Source organism: Panulirus ornatus, chromosome 53, assembly GCF_036320965.1.
Source record: "Panulirus ornatus isolate Po-2019 chromosome 53, ASM3632096v1, whole genome shotgun sequence".
Classification (NCBI taxonomy): Eukaryota; Metazoa; Arthropoda; class Malacostraca; order Decapoda; family Palinuridae; genus Panulirus; species Panulirus ornatus.
In genome coordinates this window covers 6,178,324-6,202,492 of record NC_092276.1, presented here as the reverse complement: position 1 = coordinate 6,202,492, position 24,169 = coordinate 6,178,324, and the positions used below count along the sequence as shown (strand labels likewise).

General features: G+C 41.6%; 1 protein-coding gene across 1 annotated transcript in view; it reads left to right on the top strand.

The window, feature by feature from the left end:
• The window catches only part of LOC139765144 (transcription intermediary factor 1-alpha-like), a 142,927-nt gene that overhangs the window by 106,177 nt on the left and 12,581 nt on the right, over positions 1 to 24,169 (top strand). Inside the window, exons 13-14 of the mRNA XM_071692337.1 lie at positions 3,163 to 3,399; positions 8,382 to 8,534. Coding sequence (XP_071548438.1) covers positions 3,163 to 3,399; positions 8,382 to 8,534 — 390 coding nt within the window. The remainder of the gene's footprint in view (positions 1 to 3,162; positions 3,400 to 8,381; positions 8,535 to 24,169) is intronic.

The following is a 24,169-nucleotide window of genomic DNA, read 5'->3' as shown; positions in this document are numbered from 1 at the left end:
CTACACGTACACATGCCTTACATCCTCGATAAAAACTTTTCACTGCTTCTAACAACTTGTCTCCCACACCATATATTCGTAATACCTTCCACAGAGCATCTCTATCAACTATATCATATGCCTTCTCCAGATCCATAAATGCTACTTACAAATCCATTTGCTTTTCTAAGTATTTCTCATACATTCTTCAAAGCAAACACCTGATCCACACGTCCTCTACCACTTCTGAAATTGTATGGGAGGGTAAAGACATGTACAGAGCATCAGATTGGGGAGGAACAGTGTGGTTTCAGAAGTGGTAGAGGATGTGTGGATCAGGTGTTTGCTTTGAAGAATGTGAGAAATACTTAGAAAAATAGATGGATTTGTATGTAGCATTTATGGATCTGGAAAAGGCATATAATAAGGTTGATAGAGATGCTTTGTGGAAGGTCTTAAAGAATTTATGATGTGGGAGGTAAGCTGCTAGAAACAGTGAAAAGTTTTTATCAAGAATGTAAGGAATGTGTATGAGTAGGAAGAGAGGAGGGTGATTGGTTCCCAATGAAAGTTGGTCTGCAGCAGGGGTGTAAATGCAAGGGTTTTGGACAGAGGGGTGAGTATGCAGCCTGTTGGGGATGAATGGGCCCGGGAAAAGATATAGTTGTTATTTGCCTTTGATACAGCTGTGGTGGCTGATTTGAGTGAGAAACTTCAGAAGTGTGTGAAAGGAGAAAGTTAAGAGTAAATGTGAATAAGAGTAAGTTTCTTCAGTTAAGTAGGGTTGAGGGACAGTTGATTGGGAGGTAAGTTTGAATGGAGAAAAACTGGAGGAAGTGGAGTGGTTTAGATATCTGGGAGTGGACTTAGCAGCGAATGGAATCATGGAAGCGGAAGTGAGTCACTGGGTGGGGGAGGGGGTGGAGGTTCTAAGAGCATTGAAGAATGTGTGGAAGGCAAGAATGTTATCTCATAGAGCAAACATGGATATGTTTGAAGGAATAGTGGTTCCAACAATTTTATATGGTTGCGAGGCATGGGCTATAGATAGGGTTGTGCGGAGGAGTGTGGATGTGTTGGAAATGAAATGTTTGAGGACAGTATGTGGTGTGAGGTGGTTTGATCGAGTAAGTAATGAAAGGGTAAAAAGAGAGGTATGGTAATAAAAAGAGTGTGGTTGAGCGAGCAGAAGAGGGTGTGTTGAAATGGTTTGGACGCATGGAGAGAATGAGTGAGGAAAGATTGACAGAGAGGATATATGTGTCAGAGGTGGAGGGAACAAAAAGAAGCAGGAGAGCAAAATAGGAGGTGGAAGGATAGAGTGAAAAAGGTTTTGAGCTATTGGGGCCTAAACATGGAGGAGGGTGAAAGGCATGCAAGGAATAGCGTGAATTGAACAATGTGGTATACCGGGGTCAACGTGCTGTCAGTGGATTGAACCAGGGCATGTGAAGCGTCTGGGGTAAACCATGGAAAGGCCTGGATGTGAAAAGGGAGCTGTGGTTTCAGTGCATTACACATGACAGCTAGAGAGTGAGTGTGAATGAATGTGGCCTTTTTTGTCGTTTCCTGGCACTACCTCATTGGAGGGGGGGTATGCTATTTCATGTGTGGCATGGTGGCAGTGGGAATGGATGAAGGGTGCATGTATGAATATGTACATGTGTGCATATATACATGTCTGTGTATGGATATTTATGTGTATGTTGAAATGTATGTATATGTGTGTGTATGGGCGCTTATGTATATACATGTGTATGTGGGTGGTTTGGACCGTTCCTCATCTGTTTCCTTTTGCTACCTTGCTGACGCGGGAGATGCCGATTAAGAATAAATAGATTATATATATTGCACGAAGTGGTATACCGGGGTTGACCTACTGTCAGTGGACTGAACCAGGGCAAGTGAAGCGTCTGGGGTAAACCATGGAAAAGTCTCTAGGGCCTGGATGTGGATAGGGAGCTGTGGTTTTGGTGCATTGCACATGACACCTAGAGACTGGGTGTGAACAAATGTGGCCTTTTATTGTCTGTTTTCCTGGCACTAAGTCGCTGAAGTTGGGGGGATAGCAGCACTATTTCCTTTGTGGCGGGGTAGCGACAGGAATGGATGAAGGCAAGCAAGTATGAATATGTACATGTGTATATATGTATAAATCTGTGTATGTGTATGTATGTGTTGATATGTATATGTGTGCATATGGGCATTTATGTATATATATGTGTATATGAGTCTGTTTCCTGGCGCTATTTCTCTGATGCGAGAAACAGCGATTATGTATAATCAATGAATATAAATAAGATTGAATATTTTTTCTTCATAAAATTTACATTTTCACGCAGGGAATGCATGGGAAGTGTTCTTTCTCCCCTATCGCCAGGGATAGGTGAAATGTATGTATGTATGTATGTATGTATGTATGTATGTGTGTGGGTGTTTATGTATATACATGTGTATGTGGATGGGTTGGGCTATTCCTCGTCTATTTCCTTGCGCTACCTTGCTAACGCCGGAGATGGCGATTAAGTATGATAAATAGATATTACTAAACACTAGCACAGTGAGCAAAAGGTGCATCTTTCCATTCTCAATACCACTTGGTAATTTAGGTGACAGATCTTGTCATCTGACTAATAAGACTGTACCTTGCCACCAGAGATACTATAACCCCACCATAAGTGATAAGATTTATGAGGAGACTGTACTCAAACAAAAGATATTAGATTGAATTGGAACATCTTATAAGATAGGAATTATGTAAATAAAACAGATAAAAGCAAAGTTTGTATTGCTTGGAAGGACATTATACTTTGACGTTGATTTTACTGGAGATGCAAAGGATTTCATATTTTGATGCTTTGTAAAAAGTTAGATGAGATATGATAGAGCCAGATTTATTTTGTTTGGAGTTTGTGATGGAATTTTTTCATAATGGATGTCTGATTTTTTTTTTTTTTTTTTTTTTTTTTTTTTTTTTTAAGGAAATAAAGCTGAAATACTGAGAATACAGACTTTTATTTTTATTGAACTAGTAGACAGTTGGCTTGAAGAATATTCAATTACAAAAGAATATCATAAGGAGAAATAATGTAGATTAACCAGAATTGAATATGCGTTTTCAGAATAAATCCTTGAATGGATTTTTCCTTATTATTGCCGCTAACGTCATTCTTTTCCTTTTAGGTATTCCATGTGCATTGCCACATTCCAACACTTACACACCTCCCCACCGAGCATGAAAAATGGCAGTGCATGCTCTGTACAGACCTGGATAGTCTAGAGCTGTATGATTCCAGTGACAAATCAAAACGAAGAGTAGGACTAACATCACGAGACATAAAGATATGTCAGAGAATATTGCTGGAGCTCTACTGTAATTATGAAGCATCACAACCTTTCCGAGAGTTAGTTGATAGGGAGGTAAGTGTCAGTAACATAAAAATTATTATTCTGATTACCCTTTTAGGTATCAGAATCATTGACATATGCCATTATCCTATATTGGATGCATTTCTCTGTAGGCAGGAGTTAGTATGTATTAGTCTTTTAGCATGATATCAGTTTGAATGGAGAAGAATTAAAAGTTAGCTCTGAGCTTAGGTATTTAGGACCAATGGTCAGTATGGATGGTAATGGGAAAGCTGAAGCCAGGAGAAGAGTCATGTGATGCACAAGAACTGAAGCTGTTTAGAGAGCCCATATGAGTGAGAAGAATGTGATGCAGAATATGCAAAAGCCTTGCTTGATGAATTGCTTGTCGCATTTGTAGTGTATGGATAAAAGTCCTTAATTTTTTTTAGATCCAGCTGGATAAAAGAGTTGGAAGAGCAGAGTATGATGACCTAGTATGGTTGAGCTAAAAGAATTTGAATATGTGGATGTGAGAGATATTTAGAGTAAAGAAATTGTTAGAAAAGGCATGGAGGAAAGCTTTTGAATGCTTTCTTTATGGCAGGAAGTACACCATGGATCTCCCCTTGTATGGTTGCAGGATGTGAAGAAATTGTCTGAATAAAAGAAAAAGGAGGACACCATGTAAAATCAAGCACATCAGGCAAGAGGATAGATATGTTTAAATTCTCTCCATGAATAGTGTACTAGAATATGTAAAGGCATATGGTAGCCCATATGACATGTAAATTACCAGCAGTTTGGAACACACCCAAACAAATCTGAAGCAGTGAAAGACATCAGAAGTGGGCACATTTACAATGTAAACTTTTGAACAAACAAAGCCATGTTTCAAAGCCACTGTTATGTATATCCTCTTCCAGAATTATCTATAGCTCACCCAAACAGATATATAGGATATGTTATAACTGTAAAACAACTTTGAGGCAAATGCCTGTAAACAAACTGTAAAACTTAAGGGTGACACAGTGAAATTTAACATAGCTATCAGATTATGATTTGAATTATTTTTTTCGTACTTTCTCATCATTTCCTGCATAGTAAGTTAGCACCAGAAACAAATGAAGAATTACGTCATTGGCTCACATTTACTCTTTATCTGTCATGTATGATGCACTGAAACCAGAGCCTTTAGTCAGCCAAGCCCCATAGATCTTGCTGTTGTTTCCCCTGACCATTTCACACACCCTAGTTCGGGCATACTGACATGCTGTCCTTTATTTGCCACATTGCTCCAATTCATTCTATTCCTTGCGTGCTTCACCATCAAAGTATGGGCCCCAGTAACTCAAAGCTTCTTTCACTCCATCTTTCTAACTCTGTCTTTCTATACCACCTTGCTCCCTATGCTTCTGACATGTCTCTCCATTTCAATGGTTTATCTTTGCTTATGCTCTCCAAATGTTCAGAACTTTTCAGCACATCTGTTTAGTTGTCTTAGTCATACTCATCTTTCTACCACACCTCTCATACAGTGTCATTCCTTGTATGATCAATCCTAATTACTCCACATTTTGTCCTCAAGAATTTGATTTCCAACACATCCACCCTCTTCCATTCTTTTGCATTCAGAGCTCACAGCTTGTACCCACACAGCCCCTTTAGGATTACTTCTTTCTTTTTCAAACTATTCGCCATTTCCCGCATTAGCAAGGTAGCGTTAAGAACAGAGGACTGGGCCTCTGAGGGAATATCCTCACCTGGCCCCCTTCTCTGTTCTTTCTTTTGGGAAAAAAAAAAACAAGAGGGGAGGATTTCCAGCCCCCCGCTCCCTCCCCTTTTAGTTGCCTTCTACGATACGCAGGGAATATGTGGGAAGTATTCTTTCTCCCCTATCCCCAGGGATAAAGGATTACTGTACCAGCAATCATACCGATCTTTGCTTTCACAGGCAGTGATCTCCCTTAATACACTTCTCCTTGCACCTAGGACCTTTGCCCCTTCACCCATCCCATATGATTCACTTAAACTCCCATTGTTCCATCTGATGTGGCCAATGCCAGATATTAAAAATGTTCCCCTTATCTAGGATCTTTCCTATTAAACTCACTCTCAAAGCATCCTGTTCTCCTCCTTCCTAAACCTCATATCCTTATTTTCATTTACATTTACTCTGCCTCCTCCTTTAATGCTTAGACCCAAACTCAGATGCCAACCTATTTAATTTCTCAATTGAGCTGTGTCATCAGCTAACAACAAATGACTCTCTTCCTAGGCCCCCAACCCTCATCCTGCTATAGACCCACCCTTACAAATTATAAAGTAGAATTACATGAAGACAGTAAGATTGAAATAAAGAAAAGCCATAGGTATTTGAAAACAACTTTACTGTCTTCTCTGACAAAATATAATGGAACAAATTAATATTTTGGTAGATAACACAGTTTAGAATAAGTTCTCAGTTGCATCAGTGGAAAAACAAAATTGTTTTCTTCTACCTGTATAGAAATTGATAACAGAATTTATGCCATGCAGAAGAAAATGTAATTATGAGAAAAAATACCAAGAGATAGAAACCAGTGGATGAATAGAAAAGAGAATTAAAGGAAAACTAAGATATGCAACAATCCAAGATGAAGTTAAACTGTTAGAGGAAATAGATGCTGAAAGAGAAATAATGTGTTCATATAGAAAATAACTTACAGTGAGTAGGCTAGAACACATGAAGTACCACTAAAGATTAAAAGAATTTGAATTCCATCATTTGCAAAGATATGGAAAAAGATATATGATAATATACTACATTCCTTGAAACAAATTAGAAGGTTAAGAGAGCAACATCGTTCACCAGAGAGCAGCTCAGCAAGGTAGATACAGAATCATCCGATCAAATGTGATACCTGGAATTATATTAGCACCAGACAGAAATATGTGAATGCTCAGCAAGAAAGCTGTAATGCTTATTTAATGAATTACCAGGAGACCATTGAAATTTTCCTTGGAGTTACGACAGAAACATAGAGAAGACTAGCCTCTTGGTTGGAGTCAGTAATGAATGAAATTCAATCATAACTGCTAGAGGAGTAGCAGTTGGGAAAAATAGCTTTATACAACTAGCAAGATCTGTGATTGGTGGTTAAGAGGAACATTGTTACCAAGCAAGCAGGTGGTTCTGTGAGTACCACACACTAGTTGTGCCATCATGACAGAATCTTATGAGTAGGTAGGCACCCTCTCCAAGACCCTTGAGATTTGCCTCCCTCACTACCCCATCCATTAATAGATTGAACTGCCATGATGTTGCACTTTCTTGACACTGTACCGCCTTTGCTTGGAACCACTTGCACTCCTCCCTGCCTTCTCTATATAAAAAAACCCCTCATATCTTTAGGTAGCTTTCCTCCCCACGTAATATTCCTTGCACCTTCTACAAAGCATCTCAATCAACCCTATCTTACGTTTTCTTCAGGTCCATAAATGCTACATAGAAAATCCTCTCTTTCCTTAAGTATTTCTCACATGTTCTCTTTAAGACAAACACTTTGTCCAGGCATCCTTCACCACTTAGGAGCCACATTAATCATCCTTAAATGTGATCCCATGAAAATGCTACTATCTTTCAATCACCACTTCCCGATGCTACTTAGCAGGTATTTATTGTTGCAAAGCATGCATTCCACTAGTCCTCAGGCACCTCACCTTGAGCCATGTGGACATTGAAAATCTCAACTAGCTAAACAGCAGCATTGTTTCCCTCATGTTGAGAAATGCATCTGCAATTCCCTCCACTACACATGCTTTGCCATAGTTTATCTTAGGAAAGGCTTTCACCACTTCGTCTCTTTTCACCAAATCATTTGCCATGGCTCCCGCTTTGTATATCTACACTTCCCACACCGTCCACCATATCATCTAACACTTTCAACAGTCCTTCAGAACTTTTACTCCATCTCCTCTTTACCTTTTCTTTGGCTGTTACCTCTTCCCATCTGCTACTCTCACTGATGCTCTCATTTGTTCTTTGTTCCCCTCACACTATTAACTTCCTTCAAAAACATTTTTTGTTCCAAAAGTGTATATTATATTTATTTTATGTAATCGCTGTTTTACGCATCAGCGAGGTAATGCCAGGAAACAGACGAAGAATGGCCCATCCACTTATATACATGTATATATACATATCCCTGGGGATAGGGGAGAAAGAATACTTCCCATGTATTCCCTGCGTGTCGTAAAAGGCGACTAAAAGGGAAGGGAGTGGGGGGCTGGAAATACTCCCCTCTCATTTTTGATTTTCCAAAGGAAGGAACAGAGACGGGGGCCAAGTGGGGATTTCCCTCAAAGGCTCAGTCCTCTGTTCCTAAAGCTACCTCGCTACCGCGGGAAATGGCGAATAGTATGAAAAAAAAAATATATATACATATCAACATATACATGCATATACATACACATACGCAGACATATACATATATATGCATGTAGCTATTCATACTTGCTTGCCTTCATCCATCTCTGGCACTACCCCTCCTCACAGGAAACAGCAGTTGTTACCCCCTGCTTCAGCAAGGTAACGCTAGGAGAACAGACAAAAATGGCCACATTTGATCCCACTCAGTATAGTGAAAATTATTTTGAGTGGTCAGGGCCAAACATTCTGTGGGATGAAAGGCATGCAGAGGGTAGAGAATTAGAGTGATGTTGTGTACACGGGGTGACATCCTATTAATGAACTGAACCAGTGCATGTGAAGCAGCAGGAGAAAACCACGGAAAGATCTATGGGACCTGGTTGTGTATATGGGGTTGTGGTGTCTGTGCATTGCACACTGCAGCTAAATAATGGATGTAAGTGAATGTGGCCCTTTTTGTCTGCTTATAATGTGTCCTTGCTAATGCAGGAAACAGTGGACAAGCATGAAAAAGAAGAAAAGTTTCCATATATTGTGTGAATACTTATACGGATTTACCAAGTTATTTATATGAAAACTATGTATATAATGTTCCTTATAGGGTTGTATGTGATTTTGATTTTTACCTCTATTTTTCCAACAGTTAACAGAATACTATGAAGTGATCAAACATCCCATAGCTCTTGAGATTGTCAAGAGGAAACTTGCACCAGGCAGCTCTGATCAGTATGAGGCCTTAGAGGACTTTGTACGTGACATTCGTTTGATCTTCAAAAACTGCTATGAGTTTAATCCAGTAAGTATAAGATATGCAGAAGCTTCACCGGATTTCATTGGAAAACAGAAAACTGAGGTACATGTAATGTAAAGAATTTAAAGTACTGATGTGTATAGCATAAGTTTAACAAGTCTTAACCTTTTCATTTTTCAATTAGATTTTAGGGTGTCTTCCAAAGATTTCAGTTATTAAGGGAAAATGAAAGTCATTATGTATAGTAATTTACTGTTTAACTCCTTTTTTTCTCCAACTTCTTATACAATGCATTAGGAAATAAACTTATATAATCAACAACCATGAAACTCAAGCTTAAATGCAAAAATATCTATTATTTATTATACTTTGTTGCTGTCTCCCGCATTAGCGAGGTAGTGCAAGGAAACAGACGAAAAAATGGCCCAACCCATCCGCATACATATGTTGGGGTGAAGAGGGTGGTGAGAGTAAGTGAGCTTGGGAAGGAGACTTGTGTGAGGAAGTACCAGGAGAGACTGAGTACAGAATGGAAAAAGGTGAGAACAATTGAAGTAAGGGAAGTGGGGGAGGAATGGGATGTATTTAGGGAATCAGTGATGGATTGCGCAAAAGATGCTTGTGGCATGAGAAGAGTGGGAGGTGGGTTGATTAGAAAGGGTAGTGAGTGGTGGGATGAAGAAGTAAGAGTATTAGTGAAAGAGAAGAGAGAGGCATTTGGATGATTTTTGCAGGGAAAAAATGCAATTGAGTGGGAGATGTATAAAAGAAAGAGACAGAAGGTCAAGAGAAAGGTGCAAGAGGTGAAAAAAGGGCAAATGAGAGTTGGGGTGAGAGAGTATCATTAAATTTTAGGGAGGATAAAAAGATGTTCTGGAAGGAGGTAAATAAAGTGCGTAAGACAAGGGAGCAAATGGGAACTTCAGTGAAGGGCGCAAATGGGGAGGTGATAACAAGTAGTGGTGATGTGAGAAGGAGATGGAGTGAATATTTTGAAGGTTTGTTGAATGTGTTTGATGATAGAGTGGCAGATATAGGGTGTTTTGGTTGAGGTGGTGTGCAAAGTGAGAGGGTTAGGGAAAATGATTTGGTAAACAGAGAAGAGGTAGTAAAAGCTTTGCGGAAGATGAAAGCCGGCAAGGCAGCAGGATTGGATGGTATTGCAGTGGAATTTATTAAAAAAGGGGGTGACTGTATTGTTGACTGGTTGGTAAGGTTATTTAATGTATGTATGACTCATGGTGAGGTGCCTGAGGATTGGCGGAATGCGTGCATAGTGCCATTGTACAAAGGCAAAGGGGATAAGAGTGAGTGCTCAAATTACAGAGGTATAAGTTTGTTGAGTATTCCTGGTAAATTATATGGGAGGGTATTGATTGAGAGGGTGAAGGCATGTACAGAGCATCAGATTGGGGAAGAGCAGTGTGGTTTCAGAAGTGGTAGAGGATGTGTGGATCAGGTGTTTGCTTTGAAGAATGTATGTGAGAAATACTTAGAAAAGCAAATGGATTTGTATGTAGCATTTATGGATCTGGAGAAGGCATATGATAGAGTTGATAGAGATGCTCTGTGGAAGGTATTAAGAATATATGGTGTGGGAGGCAAGTTGTTAAAAACAGTGAAAAGTTTTTATCGAGGATGTAAGGCAAGTGTATGTGTAGGAAGAGAGGAAAGTGATTGGTTCTCAGTGAATGTAGGTTTGCGGCAGGGGTGTGTGATGTCTCCATGGTTGTTTAATTTGTTTATGGATGGGGTTGTTAGGGAGGTGAATGCAAGAGTTTTGGAAAGAGGGGCAAGTATGAAGTCTGTTGGGGATGAGAGAGCTTGGGAAGTGAGTCAGTTGTTGTTCGCTGATGATACAGCGCTGGTGGCTGATTCATGTGAGAAACTGCAGAAGCTGGTGACTGAGTTTGGTAAAGTGTGTGAAAGAAGAAAGTTAAGAGTAAATGTGAATAAGAGCAAGGTTATTAGGTACAGTAGGGTTGAGGGTCAAGTCAATTGGGAGTTGAATTTGAATGGAGAAAAACTGGAGGAAGTAAAGTGTTTTAGATATCTGGGAGTGGATCTGGCAGTGGATGGAACCATGGAAGCGGAAGTGGATCATATGGTGGGGGAGGGGGCGAAAATTCTGGGAGCCTTGAAGAATGTGTGGAAGTCGAGAACATTGTCTCGGAAAGCAAAAAGGGGTATGTTTGAAGAAATGGTGGTTCCAACAATGTTGTATGGTTGCGAGGCGTGGGCTATGGATAGAGCTGTGTGCAGGAGGATGGATGTGCTGGAAATGAGATGTTTGAGGACAATGTGTGGTGTGAGGTGGTTTGATCGAGTAAGTAACGTAAGGGTAAGAGAGATGTGTGGAAATAAAAAGAGCGTGGTTGAGAGAGCAGAAGAGGGTGTTTTGAAATGGTTTCGGCACATGGAGAGAATGAGTGAGGAAAGATTGACCAAGAGGATATATGTGTCGGAGGTGGAGGGAACGAGGAGAAGAGGGAGACCAAATTGGAGGTGGAAAGATGGAGTGAAAAAGATTTTGTGTGATCGGGGCCTGAACATGCAGGAGGGTGAAAGGAGGGTAAGGAATAGAGTGAATTGGAGCGATGTGGTATACCGGGGTTGACGTGCTGTCAGTGGATTGAATCAGGGCATGTGAAGCGTCTGGGGTAAACCGTGGAAAGCTGTGTAGGTATGTATATTTGCGTGTGTGGACGTATGTATATACATGTGTATGGGGGTGGGTTGGGCCATTTCTTTCGTCTGTTTCCTTGCGCTACCTCGCAAACGCGGGAGACAGCGACAAAGCAAAAAAAAAAAAATATATATACGTCTACACATACACATACTTATACATCTCAACGTATACATACATATACACACAGACATATCCATACATGCACATGTACATAATTCATACTGTTTTCTCTTATTCATTTCCGTTGCCACCCCACCACACATGAAATGACAACCCCCTCCCCCCGCATGTGTGCAAGGTAGTGCTAGGAAAAGACAACAAAGGCCACATTCGTTCACACTCAGTCTCTAGCTGTCATGTATAATGCACCGAAACCACAGCTCCCTTTCCACATCCAGGCCCCACAAAACTTTCCATGGTTTACTGCAGACGCTTCACATGCCCTGGTTCAATCCATTGACTGCACGTCAACCCCAGTATACCACAGTGTTCCAATTCACTCTATTCCTTGCACGCCTTTCACCCTCCTGCATGTTCAGGCCTTGATCACTCAAAATCTTTTTCACTCCATCTTTCCACCTCCAATTTGGTCTCCCACTTCTCCTCGTTCCCTCCACCTCTGACATATATATCCTCTTTGTCAATCTTTCCTCACTCATTCTCTCCATGTGACCAAACTATATCAAAACACCGTCTTCTGCTCTCTCAACCACACTCTTTTTATTACCACACATCTCTCTTACCCTTTCATTACTTACTTGATCAAACCACTTCACACCACATAATGTCCTCAGACATCTCATTTCCAGCACATTCACCCTCCTCTGCACAACTCTATCTATAGCCCACGCCTCACAACCATATAACATTGTTGGAACCACTATTCCTTCAAACATACCCATTTTTGCTTTCCAAGGTAATGTTCTCGACTTCCACACATTCTTCAATGCTTCCAGAACTTTCGCCCTCTTCCCCACCCTATGATTCACTTCCGCTTCCATGGTTCCATCCGCTGCCAAATCCACTCCCAGATATCTAAAACACTTCTCTTCCTCCAGTTTTTCTCCATTCAAACTTACCTCCCAATTGACTTGTCCCTCAACCCTACTGTACTTAATATCCTTACTCTTATTCACATTTACTCTCAGCTTTCTTCTTTCACACACTTTACCTAAGTCAGTCACCAGTTTCTGCAGTTTTTCACCTGAATCAGCCACCAGCGCTGTATCATCAGCAAACAACAACCGACTCACTTCCCAAGCTGTCTCATCCACAACAGACTGAATACTTACCCCTCTTTCCAAAGCTCTTGCATTCACCTCCCTAACATCCCCATCCATAAACAAATTAAACATCCATGGAGACATCACACACCCCTGCCACAAATGAACATTCACTGAGAACCAATCACTTTCCTCTCTTCCTACACATACACATGTCTTACATCATAAATAAAAACTTGACTGCTTCTAACAACTTGCCTCCCACACCATAAATTCTGAATACCTTCCACAGAGCATCTCTATCAACTCTATCATATGCCTTCTCCAGATCCATGAATGCTACATACAAATCCATTTGCTTTTCTAAGTATTTCTCACATACATTCTTCAAAGCAAACACCTGGTCCACACATCCTCTACCACTTCTGAAACTACACTGCTCTTCCCCAATCTGATGCTCTGTGCATGCCTTCACCCTCTCAATCAATACCTCCCATATAATTTCCCAGGAATACTCAACAAACTTATACCTCTGTATTTTGAGCACTCACTTTTATCCCCTTTGCCTTTGTACAATGGCACTATGCAAGCATTCCGCCAATCCTCAGGCACCTCACCATGAATCATACATACATTAAATAACCTTACCAACCAGTCAACAATACAGTCACCCCCTTTTTTGATAAATTCCACTGCAATACCATCCAAACCCGCTGCCTAGCCGGCTTTCATCTTCCGCAAAGCTTTTACTACCTCTTCTCTGTTTACCAAATCATTTTCCCTAACCCTCTTACTTTGCACACCACCTCGACCAAAACACCCTATATCTGCCACTCTATCATCAAACACATTCAACAAACCTTCAAAATATTCACTCCATCTCCTTCTCACATCACCACTACTTGTTATCACCTCCCCATTAGCCCCCTTCACTGAAGTTCCCATTTGTTCCCTTGTCTTACACACTTTATTTACCTCCTTCCAAAACATCTTTTTATTCTCCCTAACATTTAATGATGCTCTCTCACCCCAACTCTCATTTGCCTTCTTTTTCACCTCTTGCACCTTTCTCTTGACCTCCTGCATTTTTCTTTTATACATCTCCCAGTCATTTGCATTATTTCCCTGCAAAAATCGTTCAAATGCCTCTCTCTTCTCTTTCACTAAATATCTTACTTCTTCATCTCACCACTCACTACCCTTTCTCATCTGCCCACCTCCCACGCTTCTCATGCCACATGCATCTTTTGCGCAAGCCATCACTACTTCCCTAAATGCATCCCATTCCTCCCCCACTCCACTTACCTCCTTTGTTCTTACTTCTTTCCATTCTGTACTCAATCTCTCTTGGTACTTCCTCACACAAGTCTCCTTCCCAAGCTCACTTACTCTCACCACTCTATTCACCCCAACATTCTTCTTTTCTGAAAACCTCTACAAAGCTTCACCTTCGCCTCCACAAGATAATGATCAGACATCCCTCCAGTTGCACCTCTCAGCACATTAACATCCAAAAGTCTCTCTTTTGCGTGCCTATCAATTAACACGTAATCCAATAACGCCCCTCTGGCCATCTCTCCTACTTACATATGTATGCTTATGTATATCTCTCTTTTTAAACCAGGTATTCCCTATCACCAGTCCTTTTTCAGCACATAAATCTACAAGCTCTTCACCATTTTCATTTACAATACTGAACACCCCATGTACACCAATTATTCCCTCAACAGCCACATTACTCACCTTTGCATTCAAATCACCCATCACTATAACCCGGTCTCGTGCATCAAAACTACTAACACACTCATTCAGCTGCTCCCAAAACACTTGCCTCTCATGATTTTTCTTCTCATGCCCAGGTGCATATGCACCAATAATCATCCATCTCTCTCCATCCACTTTCAGTTTTACCCATATCAATCTAGTGTTTACTTTCTTACACTCTATCACATACTCCCACCACTCCTGTTTCAGGAGTAGTGCTACTCCTTCCCTTGCTCTTTTTCTCTCACTAACCCCTGACTTTACTCCCAAGACATTCCCAAACCACTCTTCCCCTTTAGCCTTTAGCTTCGTTTCACTCAGAGCCAAAACATCCAGGTTCCTTTCCTCAAACATACTACCTATCTCCTTTTTTGTCATCGTGGTTACATCCACACACATGTAGACACCCCAGTCTGAGCCTTCGAGGAGGATGAGCACTCGCCGCGTGACTCCTTCTTCTGTTTCCCCTTTTAGAAAGTTAAAATACAAGGAGGAGAGGGTTTCCAGCCCCCCACTCCCATCCCCTTTAGTCGCCTTTTACGACACGTGAGGAATGCGTGGGAGGTATTCTTTCTCCCCTATCCCCTATTATAATTATTATTATTATTATTATTATTATAATAATAATGATAATAATTATCCCTGGGGATAGGAGATTAAGAATACTTCCCACGTATTCCCTGCGTGTCGTAGAAGGCGACTAAAAGGGGAGGGAGCGGGGGGCTGGAAATCCTCCCCTCTCGGGTTTTTTTTTTTTTTTTTTTTTTTTTTTTTTTTTTTCAAAAGAAGGAACAGAGAATTGGGCCAGGTGAGGGTATTCCCTCAAAGGCCCAGTCCTCTGTTCTTAACGCTACCTCGCTAATGCGGGAAATGGCGAATAGTTTGAAAGAAAGAAAAGATTATTATTATTATTATTATTATTATTATTATTTCTTTTTTTTTCTTTTAAACCATTCGCCATTTCCCACATTAGCGAGGTAGCGTTAAGAACAGAGGACTGGGCCTTTTTTGGAATATCCTCACCTGGCCCCCTCTGTTCCTTCTTTTGGAAAATAAAAAAACATTCTAGAAGGGGAAAGATGTGCAAAGTGAGAGGGTTAGGGAAAATGATTTGGTAAACAGAGAAGAGGTAGTAAAAGCTTTGCGTAAGATGAAAGCCGGCAAGGCAGCAGGTTTGGATGGTATTGCAGTGGAATTTATTAAAAAAGGGGGTGACTGTATTGTTGACTGGTTGGTAAGGTTATTTAATGTATGTATGACTCATGGTGAGGTGCCTGAGGATTGGTGGAATGCGTGCATAGTGCCATTGTACAGAGGCAAAGGGGATAAGAGTGGGTGCTCAAATTACAGAGGTATAAGTTTGTTGAGTATTCCTGGTAAATTATATGGGAGGGTATTGATTGAGGGGGTGAAGGCATGTACAGAGCATCAGATTGGGGAAGAGCAGTGTGGTTTCAGAAGTGGTAGAGGATGTGTGGATCAGGTGTTTGCTTTGAAGAATGTATGTGAGAAATACTTAGAAAAGCAAATGGATTTGTATGTAGCATTTATGGATCTGGAGAAGGCATATGATAGAGTTGATAGAGATGCTCTATGGAAGGTATTAAGAATATATGGTGTGGGAGGCAAGTTGTTAGGAGCAGTGAAAAGTTTTTATCGAGGATGTAAGGCATGTGTACGTGTAGGAAGAGAGGAAAGTGATTGGTTCTCAGTGAATGTAGGTTTGCGGCAGGGGTGTGTGATGTCTCCATGGTTGTTTATTTTGTTTATGGATGAGGTTGTTAGGGAGGTGAATGCAAGAGTTTTGGAAAGAGGGGCAAGTATGAAGTCTGTTGTGGATGAGAGAGCTTGGGAAGTGAGTCAGTTGTTGTTCGCTGATGATACAGCGGTGGTGGCTGATTCATGTGAGAAACTGCAGAAGCTGGTGACTGAGTTTGGTAAAGTGTGTGAAAGAAGAAAGTTAAGAGTAAATGTGAATAAGAGCAAGGTTATTAGGTACAGTAGGGTTGAGGGTCAAGTCAGTCGGGAGGTAAGTTTGAATGGAGAAAAACTGGAGGAAGAGAAGTGTTTTAGATATCTGGGAGTGGATTTGGCAGCGGATGGAACCATGGAAGCGGAAGTGAATCATAGGGTGGGGGAGGGGGCGAAAATCCTGGGAGCGTTGAAGAATGTGTGGAAGTCGAGAACATTATCTCGGAAAGCAAAAATGGGTATGTTTGAAGGAATAGTGGTTCCAACAATGTTGTATGGTTGTGAGGCGTGGGCTATGGATAGAGTTGTGTGCAGGAGGATGGATGTGCTGGAAATGAGATGTTTGAGAACAATGTGTGGTGTGAGGTGGTTTGATCGAGTATGTAATGTAAGGGTGAGAGAGATGTGTGGAAATAAAAAGAGGATGGTTGAGAGAGCAGAAGAGGGTGTTTTGAAATAGTTTGGGCACATGGAGAGAATGAGTGAGGAGAGATTGACCAAGAGGATATATGTGTCAGAGGTGGAGGGAACGAGGAGAAGTGGGAGACCAAATTGGAGGTGGAAAGATGGAGTGAAAAAGATTTTGAGTGATCGGGGCCTGAACATGCAGGAGGGTGAAAGGAGGGCAAGGAATAGAGTGAATTGGATCAATGTGGTATACCGGGGTTGACGTGCTGTCAGTGGATTGAATCAGGGCATGTGAAGCGTCTGGGGTAAACCATGGAAAGTTGTGTGGGGCCTGGATGTGGAAAGGGAGCTGTGGTTTCGGGCATTATTGCATGACAGCTAGAGACTGAGTGTGAATGAATGGGGCATTTGTTTGTCTTTTCCTAGCGCTACCTCGCACACATGAGGGGGTAGGGGGATGGTATTCCATGTGTGGCGAGGTGGCGATGGGAATGAATAAAGGCAGACAGTGTGAATTGTGTGCATGGGTATATATGTATGTGTCTGTTTGTGTATATATATGTGTACATTGAGATGTATAGGTATGTATATTTTGCGTGTGTGGACGTGTATGTATACACATGTGTATGGGGTTGGGTTGGGCCATTTCTTTCGTCTGTTTCCTTGCGCTACCTCACAAACGCTGGAGACAGCGACAAAGCAAAATAAATATATAGATAAATAAATAAAAGGGGAAACAGAAGGAGTAATGCGGTAATGCTCATCCATCTCGAAGGCTCAGATAGTGGTGTCTAAATGTGTCTGGATGTAACCAAGATTAGAAAGAAGGAGAGATAGGTAGTATGTTTGAGGAAAGGAACCTGGATGTTTTGGTTCTGAGTGAAACGAAGCCCAAGGGTAAAGGGGAAGAGTGGTTTGGGAATGTCTTGGGAGTAAAGTCAGGAGTTAGTGAGAGGACAAGAGCAAGAGAAGAAGTAGCGCTACTCCTGGAACAGGAGTGGTGGGAGTATGTGATAGAGGGTAAGAAAGTAAACTCTAGATTGATATGGGTAAAACTGAAAGTGGATGGAGAGAGATGGATGATTATTGATGCCTATGCACCTGGTCATGAGAAGAAAGATCATGAGAGGCAAGTGTTTTGGGAGCAGCTGAGTGTGTTTGCAGCTTTGATGCACGAGACTGGGTTATAGTGATGGGTGATTTGAATGCAAAGGTGAGTAATATGGCAGTTGAGGGTATAATTGGTGTACATGGGGTGTTCAATGTTGTAAATGGAAATTGGTGAAGAGCTTGTAGATTCATGCACTGAAAAAGGACTGGTGATTGGGAATACCTGGTTTAAAAAGAGAGATATACGTAAGTATACATATGTAAGTAGGAGAGATGGTCAGAGAGCGTTATTGGATTACGTGTTAATTGATAGGCACGTGAAAGAGAACTTTTTGGATGTTAAAGTGCTGAGAGGGGTAACTGGAGGGATGTCTGATCATTATCTTGTGGAGGCAAAGGTGGAGATATGTAGAGGTTTTCAGAAAAGAAGAGAGAATGTTGGGATGAAGAGAGTGGTGAGAGAAAGTGAGCTTGGAAAGGAGACTTGTGTGAGGAAGTAGCAGGAGAGATTGAGTGCAGGATGGGAAAAGGTGAGAGCAAATGAAGTAAGGGATGTTGGGGAGGAATGGGATGTATTTAGGGAAGCAGTGATGGCTTGCACAAAAGATGCCTGTGGCATGAGAAAGGTGGGAGGTAGGCAGATTAGAAAGAGTATTGAGTGATGGGATGAAGAAGTAAGATCGTTAGTGAAAGCGAAGAGAGAGGCATTTCGACAATTTTTGCAGGGAAGTAGTGCAAATAAGTGGGAGATGTATAAAAGAAAGAGGTCAAAAGAGAGCAGATGAAAGTTGGAGTGAGAGAGTATCATTAAATTTTCGGGAGAATAAAAAGATGTTTTGGAAGGAGGTAAATAAAGTGTGTAAGACAAGAGAACAAATGGGAACATCAGTGAAGGGAGCAAATGGGGAGGTAATAACAAGTAGTGGTGAAGTGAGAGGGAGATGGAGTGAGTATTTTGAAGGTTTGTTGAATGTGTTTGATGATAGAGTGGCAGATATAGGGTGTTTTGGTTGAGTTAGTGTGCGAAGTGAGAGTAAATGTGAATAAGAGCAAGGTTATTAGGTACAGTAGGGTTGAGGGTCAAGTCAATTGGGAGTTGAATTTGAATGGAGAAAAACTGGAGGAAGTAAAGTGTTTTAGATATCTGGGAGTGGATCTGGCAGTGGATGGAACCATGGAAGCGGAAGTGGATCATATGGTGGGGGAGGGGGCGAAAATTCTGGGAGCCTTGAAGAATGTGTGGAAGTCGAGAACATTGTCTCGGAAAGCAAAAAGGGGTATGTTTGAAGAAATGGTGGTTCCAACAATGTTGTATGGTTGCGAGGCGTGGGCTATGGATAGAGCTGTGTGCAGGAGGATGGATGTGCTGGAAATGAGATGTTTGAGGACAATGTGTGGTGTGAGGTGGTTTGATCGAGTAAGTAACGTAAGGGTAAGAGAGATGTGTGGAAATAAAAAGAGCGTGGTTGAGAGAGCAGAAGAGGGTGTTTTGAAATGGTTTCGGCACATGGAGAGAATGAGTGAGGAAAGATTGACCAAGAGGATATATGTGTCGGAGGTGGAGGGAACGAGGAGAAGAGGGAGACCAAATTGGAGGTGGAAAGATGGAGTGAAAAAGATTTTGTGTGATCGGGGCCTGAACATGCAGGAGGGTGAAAGGAGGGTAAGGAATAGAGTGAATTGGAGCGATGTGGTATACCGGGGTTGACGTGCTGTCAGTGGATTGAATCAGGGCATGTGAAGCGTCTGGGGTAAACCGTGGAAAGCTGTGTAGGTATGTATATTTGCGTGTGTGGACGTATGTATATACATGTGTATGGGGGTGGGTTGGGCCATTTCTTTCGTCTGTTTCCTTGCGCTACCTCGCAAACGCGGGAGACAGCGACAAAGCAAAAAAAAAAATATATATATACGTCTACACATACACATACTTATACATCTCAACGTATACATACATATACACACAGACATATCCATACATGCACATGTACATAATTCATACTGTTTTCTCTTATTCATTTCCGTTGCCACCCCACCACACATGAAATGACAACCCCCTCCCCCCGCATGTGTGCAAGGTAGCGCTAGGAAAAGACAACAAAGGCCACATTCGTTCACACTCAGTCTCTAGCTGTCATGTATAATGCACCGAAACCACAGCTCCCTTTCCACATCCAGGCCCCACAAAACTTTCCATGGTTTACTGCAGACGCTTCACATGCCCTGGTTCAATCCATTGACTGCACGTCAACCCCAGTATACCACAGTGTTCCAATTCACTCTATTCCTTGCACGCCTTTCACCCTCCTGCATGTTCAGGCCTTGATCACTCAAAATCTTTTTCACTCCATCTTTCCACCTCCAATTTGGTCTCCCACTTCTCCTCGTTCCCTCCACCTCTGACATATATATCCTCTTTGTCAATCTTTCCTCACTCATTCTCTCCATGTGACCAAACTATATCAAAACACCGTCTTCTGCTCTCTCAACCACACTCTTTTTATTACCACACATCTCTCTTACCCTTTCATTACTTACTTGATCAAACCACTTCACACCACATAATGTCCTCAGACATCTCATTTCCAGCACATTCACCCTCCTCTGCACAACTCTATCTATAGCCCACGCCTCACAACCATATAACATTGTTGGAACCACTATTCCTTCAAACATACCCATTTTTGCTTTCCAAGGTAATGTTCTCGACTTCCACACATTCTTCAATGCTTCCAGAACTTTCGCCCTCTTCCCCACCCTATGATTCACTTCCGCTTCCATGGTTCCATCCGCTGCCAAATCCACTCCCAGATATCTAAAACACTTCTCTTCCTCCAGTTTTTCTCCATTCAAACTTACCTCCCAATTGACTTGTCCCTCAACCCTACTGTACTTAATATCCTTACTCTTATTCACATTTACTCTCAGCTTTCTTCTTTCACACACTTTACCTAAGTCAGTCACCAGTTTCTGCAGTTTTTCACCTGAATCAGCCACCAGCGCTGTATCATCAGCAAACAACAACCGACTCACTTCCCAAGCTGTCTCATCCACAACAGACTGAATACTTACCCCTCTTTCCAAAGCTCTTGCATTCACCTCCCTAACATCCCCATCCATAAACAAATTAAACATCCATGGAGACATCACACACCCCTGCCACAAATGAACATTCACTGAGAACCAATCACTTTCCTCTCTTCCTACACATACACATGTCTTACATCATAAATAAAAACTTGACTGCTTCTAACAACTTGCCTCCCACACCATAAATTCTGAATACCTTCCACAGAGCATCTCTATCAACTCTATCATATGCCTTCTCCAGATCCATGAATGCTACATACAAATCCATTTGCTTTTCTAAGTATTTCTCACATACATTCTTCAAAGCAAACACCTGGTCCACACATCCTCTACCACTTCTGAAACTACACTGCTCTTCCCCAATCTGATGCTCTGTGCATGCCTTCACCCTCTCAATCAATACCTCCCATATAATTTCCCAGGAATACTCAACAAACTTATACCTCTGTATTTTGAGCACTCACTTTTATCCCCTTTGCCTTTGTACAATGGCACTATGCAAGCATTCCGCCAATCCTCAGGCACCTCACCATGAATCATACATACATTAAATAACCTTACCAACCAGTCAACAATACAGTCACCCCCTTTTTTGATAAATTCCACTGCAATACCATCCAAACCCGCTGCCTAGCCGGCTTTCATCTTCCGCAAAGCTTTTACTACCTCTTCTCTGTTTACCAAATCATTTTCCCTAACCCTCTTACTTTGCACACCACCTCGACCAAAACACCCTATATCTGCCACTCTATCATCAAACACATTCAACAAACCTTCAAAATATTCACTCCATCTCCTTCTCACATCACCACTACTTGTTATCACCTCCCCATTAGCCCCCTTCACTGAAGTTCCCATTTGTTCCCTTGTCTTACACACTTTATTTACCTCCTTCCAAAACATCTTTTTATTCTCCCTAACATTTAATGATGCTCTCTCACCCCAACTCTCATTTGCCTTCTTTTTCACCTCTTGCACCTTTCTCTTGACCTCCTGCATTTTTCTTTTATACATCTCCCAGTCATTTGCATTATTTCCCTGCAAAAATCGTTCAAATGCCTCTCTCTTCTCTTTCACTAAATATCTTACTTCTTCATCTCACCACTCACTACCCTTTCTCATCTGCCCACCTCCCACGCTTCTCATGCCACATGCATCTTTTGCGCAAGCCATCACTACTTCCCTAAATGCATCCCATTCCTCCCCCACTCCACTTACCTCCTTTGTTCTTACTTCTTTCCATTCTGTACTCAATCTCTCTTGGTACTTCCTCACACAAGTCTCCTTCCCAAGCTCACTTACTCTCACCACTCTATTCACCCCAACATTCTTCTTTTCTGAAAACCTCTACAAAGCTTCACCTTCGCCTCCACAAGATAATGATCAGACATCCCTCCAGTTGCACCTCTCAGCACATTAACATCCAAAAGTCTCTCTTTTGCGTGCCTATCAATTAACACGTAATCCAATAACGCCCCTCTGGCCATCTCTCCTACTTACATATGTATGCTTATGTATATCTCTCTTTTTAAACCAGGTATTCCCTATCACCAGTCCTTTTTCAGCACATAAATCTACAAGCTCTTCACCATTTTCATTTACAATACTGAACACCCCATGTACACCAATTATTCCCTCAACAGCCACATTACTCACCTTTGCATTCAAATCACCCATCACTATAACCCGGTCTCGTGCATCAAAACTACTAACACACTCATTCAGCTGCTCCCAAAACACTTGCCTCTCATGATTTTTCTTCTCATGCCCAGGTGCATATGCACCAATAATCATCCATCTCTCTCCATCCACTTTCAGTTTTACCCATATCAATCTAGTGTTTACTTTCTTACACTCTATCACATACTCCCACCACTCCTGTTTCAGGAGTAGTGCTACTCCTTCCCTTGCTCTTTTTCTCTCACTAACCCCTGACTTTACTCCCAAGACATTCCCAAACCACTCTTCCCCTTTAGCCTTTAGCTTCGTTTCACTCAGAGCCAAAACATCCAGGTTCCTTTCCTCAAACATACTACCTATCTCCTTTTTTGTCATCGTGGTTACATCCACACACATGTAGACACCCCAGTCTGAGCCTTCGAGGAGGATGAGCACTCGCCGCGTGACTCCTTCTTCTGTTTCCCCTTTTAGAAAGTTAAAATACAAGGAGGAGAGGGTTTCCAGCCCCCCACTCCCATCCCCTTTAGTCGCCTTTTACGACACGTGAGGAATGCGTGGGAGGTATTCTTTCTCCCCTATCCCCTATTATAATTATTATTATTATTATTATTATTATAATAATAATGATAATAATTATCCCTGGGGATAGGAGATTAAGAATACTTCCCACGTATTCCCTGCGTGTCGTAGAAGGCGACTAAAAGGGGAGGGAGCGGGGGGCTGGAAATCCTCCCCTCTCGGGTTTTTTTTTTTTTTTTTTTTTTTTTTTTTTTTTCAAAAGAAGGAACAGAGAATTGGGCCAGGTGAGGGTATTCCCTCAAAGGCCCAGTCCTCTGTTCTTAACGCTACCTCGCTAATGCGGGAAATGGCGAATAGTTTGAAAGAAAGAAAAGATTATTATTATTATTATTATTATTATTATTATTTCTTTTTTTTTCTTTTAAACCATTCGCCATTTCCCACATTAGCGAGGTAGCGTTAAGAACAGAGGACTGGGCCTTTTTTGGAATATCCTCACCTGGCCCCCTCTGTTCCTTCTTTTGGAAAATAAAAAAACATTCTAGAAGGGGAAAGATGTGCAAAGTGAGAGGGTTAGGGAAAATGATTTGGTAAACAGAGAAGAGGTAGTAAAAGCTTTGCGTAAGATGAAAGCCGGCAAGGCAGCAGGTTTGGATGGTATTGCAGTGGAATTTATTAAAAAAGGGGGTGACTGTATTGTTGACTGGTTGGTAAGGTTATTTAATGTATGTATGACTCATGGTGAGGTGCCTGAGGATTGGTGGAATGCGTGCATAGTGCCATTGTACAGAGGCAAAGGGGATAAGAGTGGGTGCTCAAATTACAGAGGTATAAGTTTGTTGAGTATTCCTGGTAAATTATATGGGAGGGTATTGATTGAGGGGGTGAAGGCATGTACAGAGCATCAGATTGGGGAAGAGCAGTGTGGTTTCAGAAGTGGTAGAGGATGTGTGGATCAGGTGTTTGCTTTGAAGAATGTATGTGAGAAATACTTAGAAAAGCAAATGGATTTGTATGTAGCATTTATGGATCTGGAGAAGGCATATGATAGAGTTGATAGAGATGCTCTATGGAAGGTATTAAGAATATATGGTGTGGGAGGCAAGTTGTTAGGAGCAGTGAAAAGTTTTTATCGAGGATGTAAGGCATGTGTACGTGTAGGAAGAGAGGAAAGTGATTGGTTCTCAGTGAATGTAGGTTTGCGGCAGGGGTGTGTGATGTCTCCA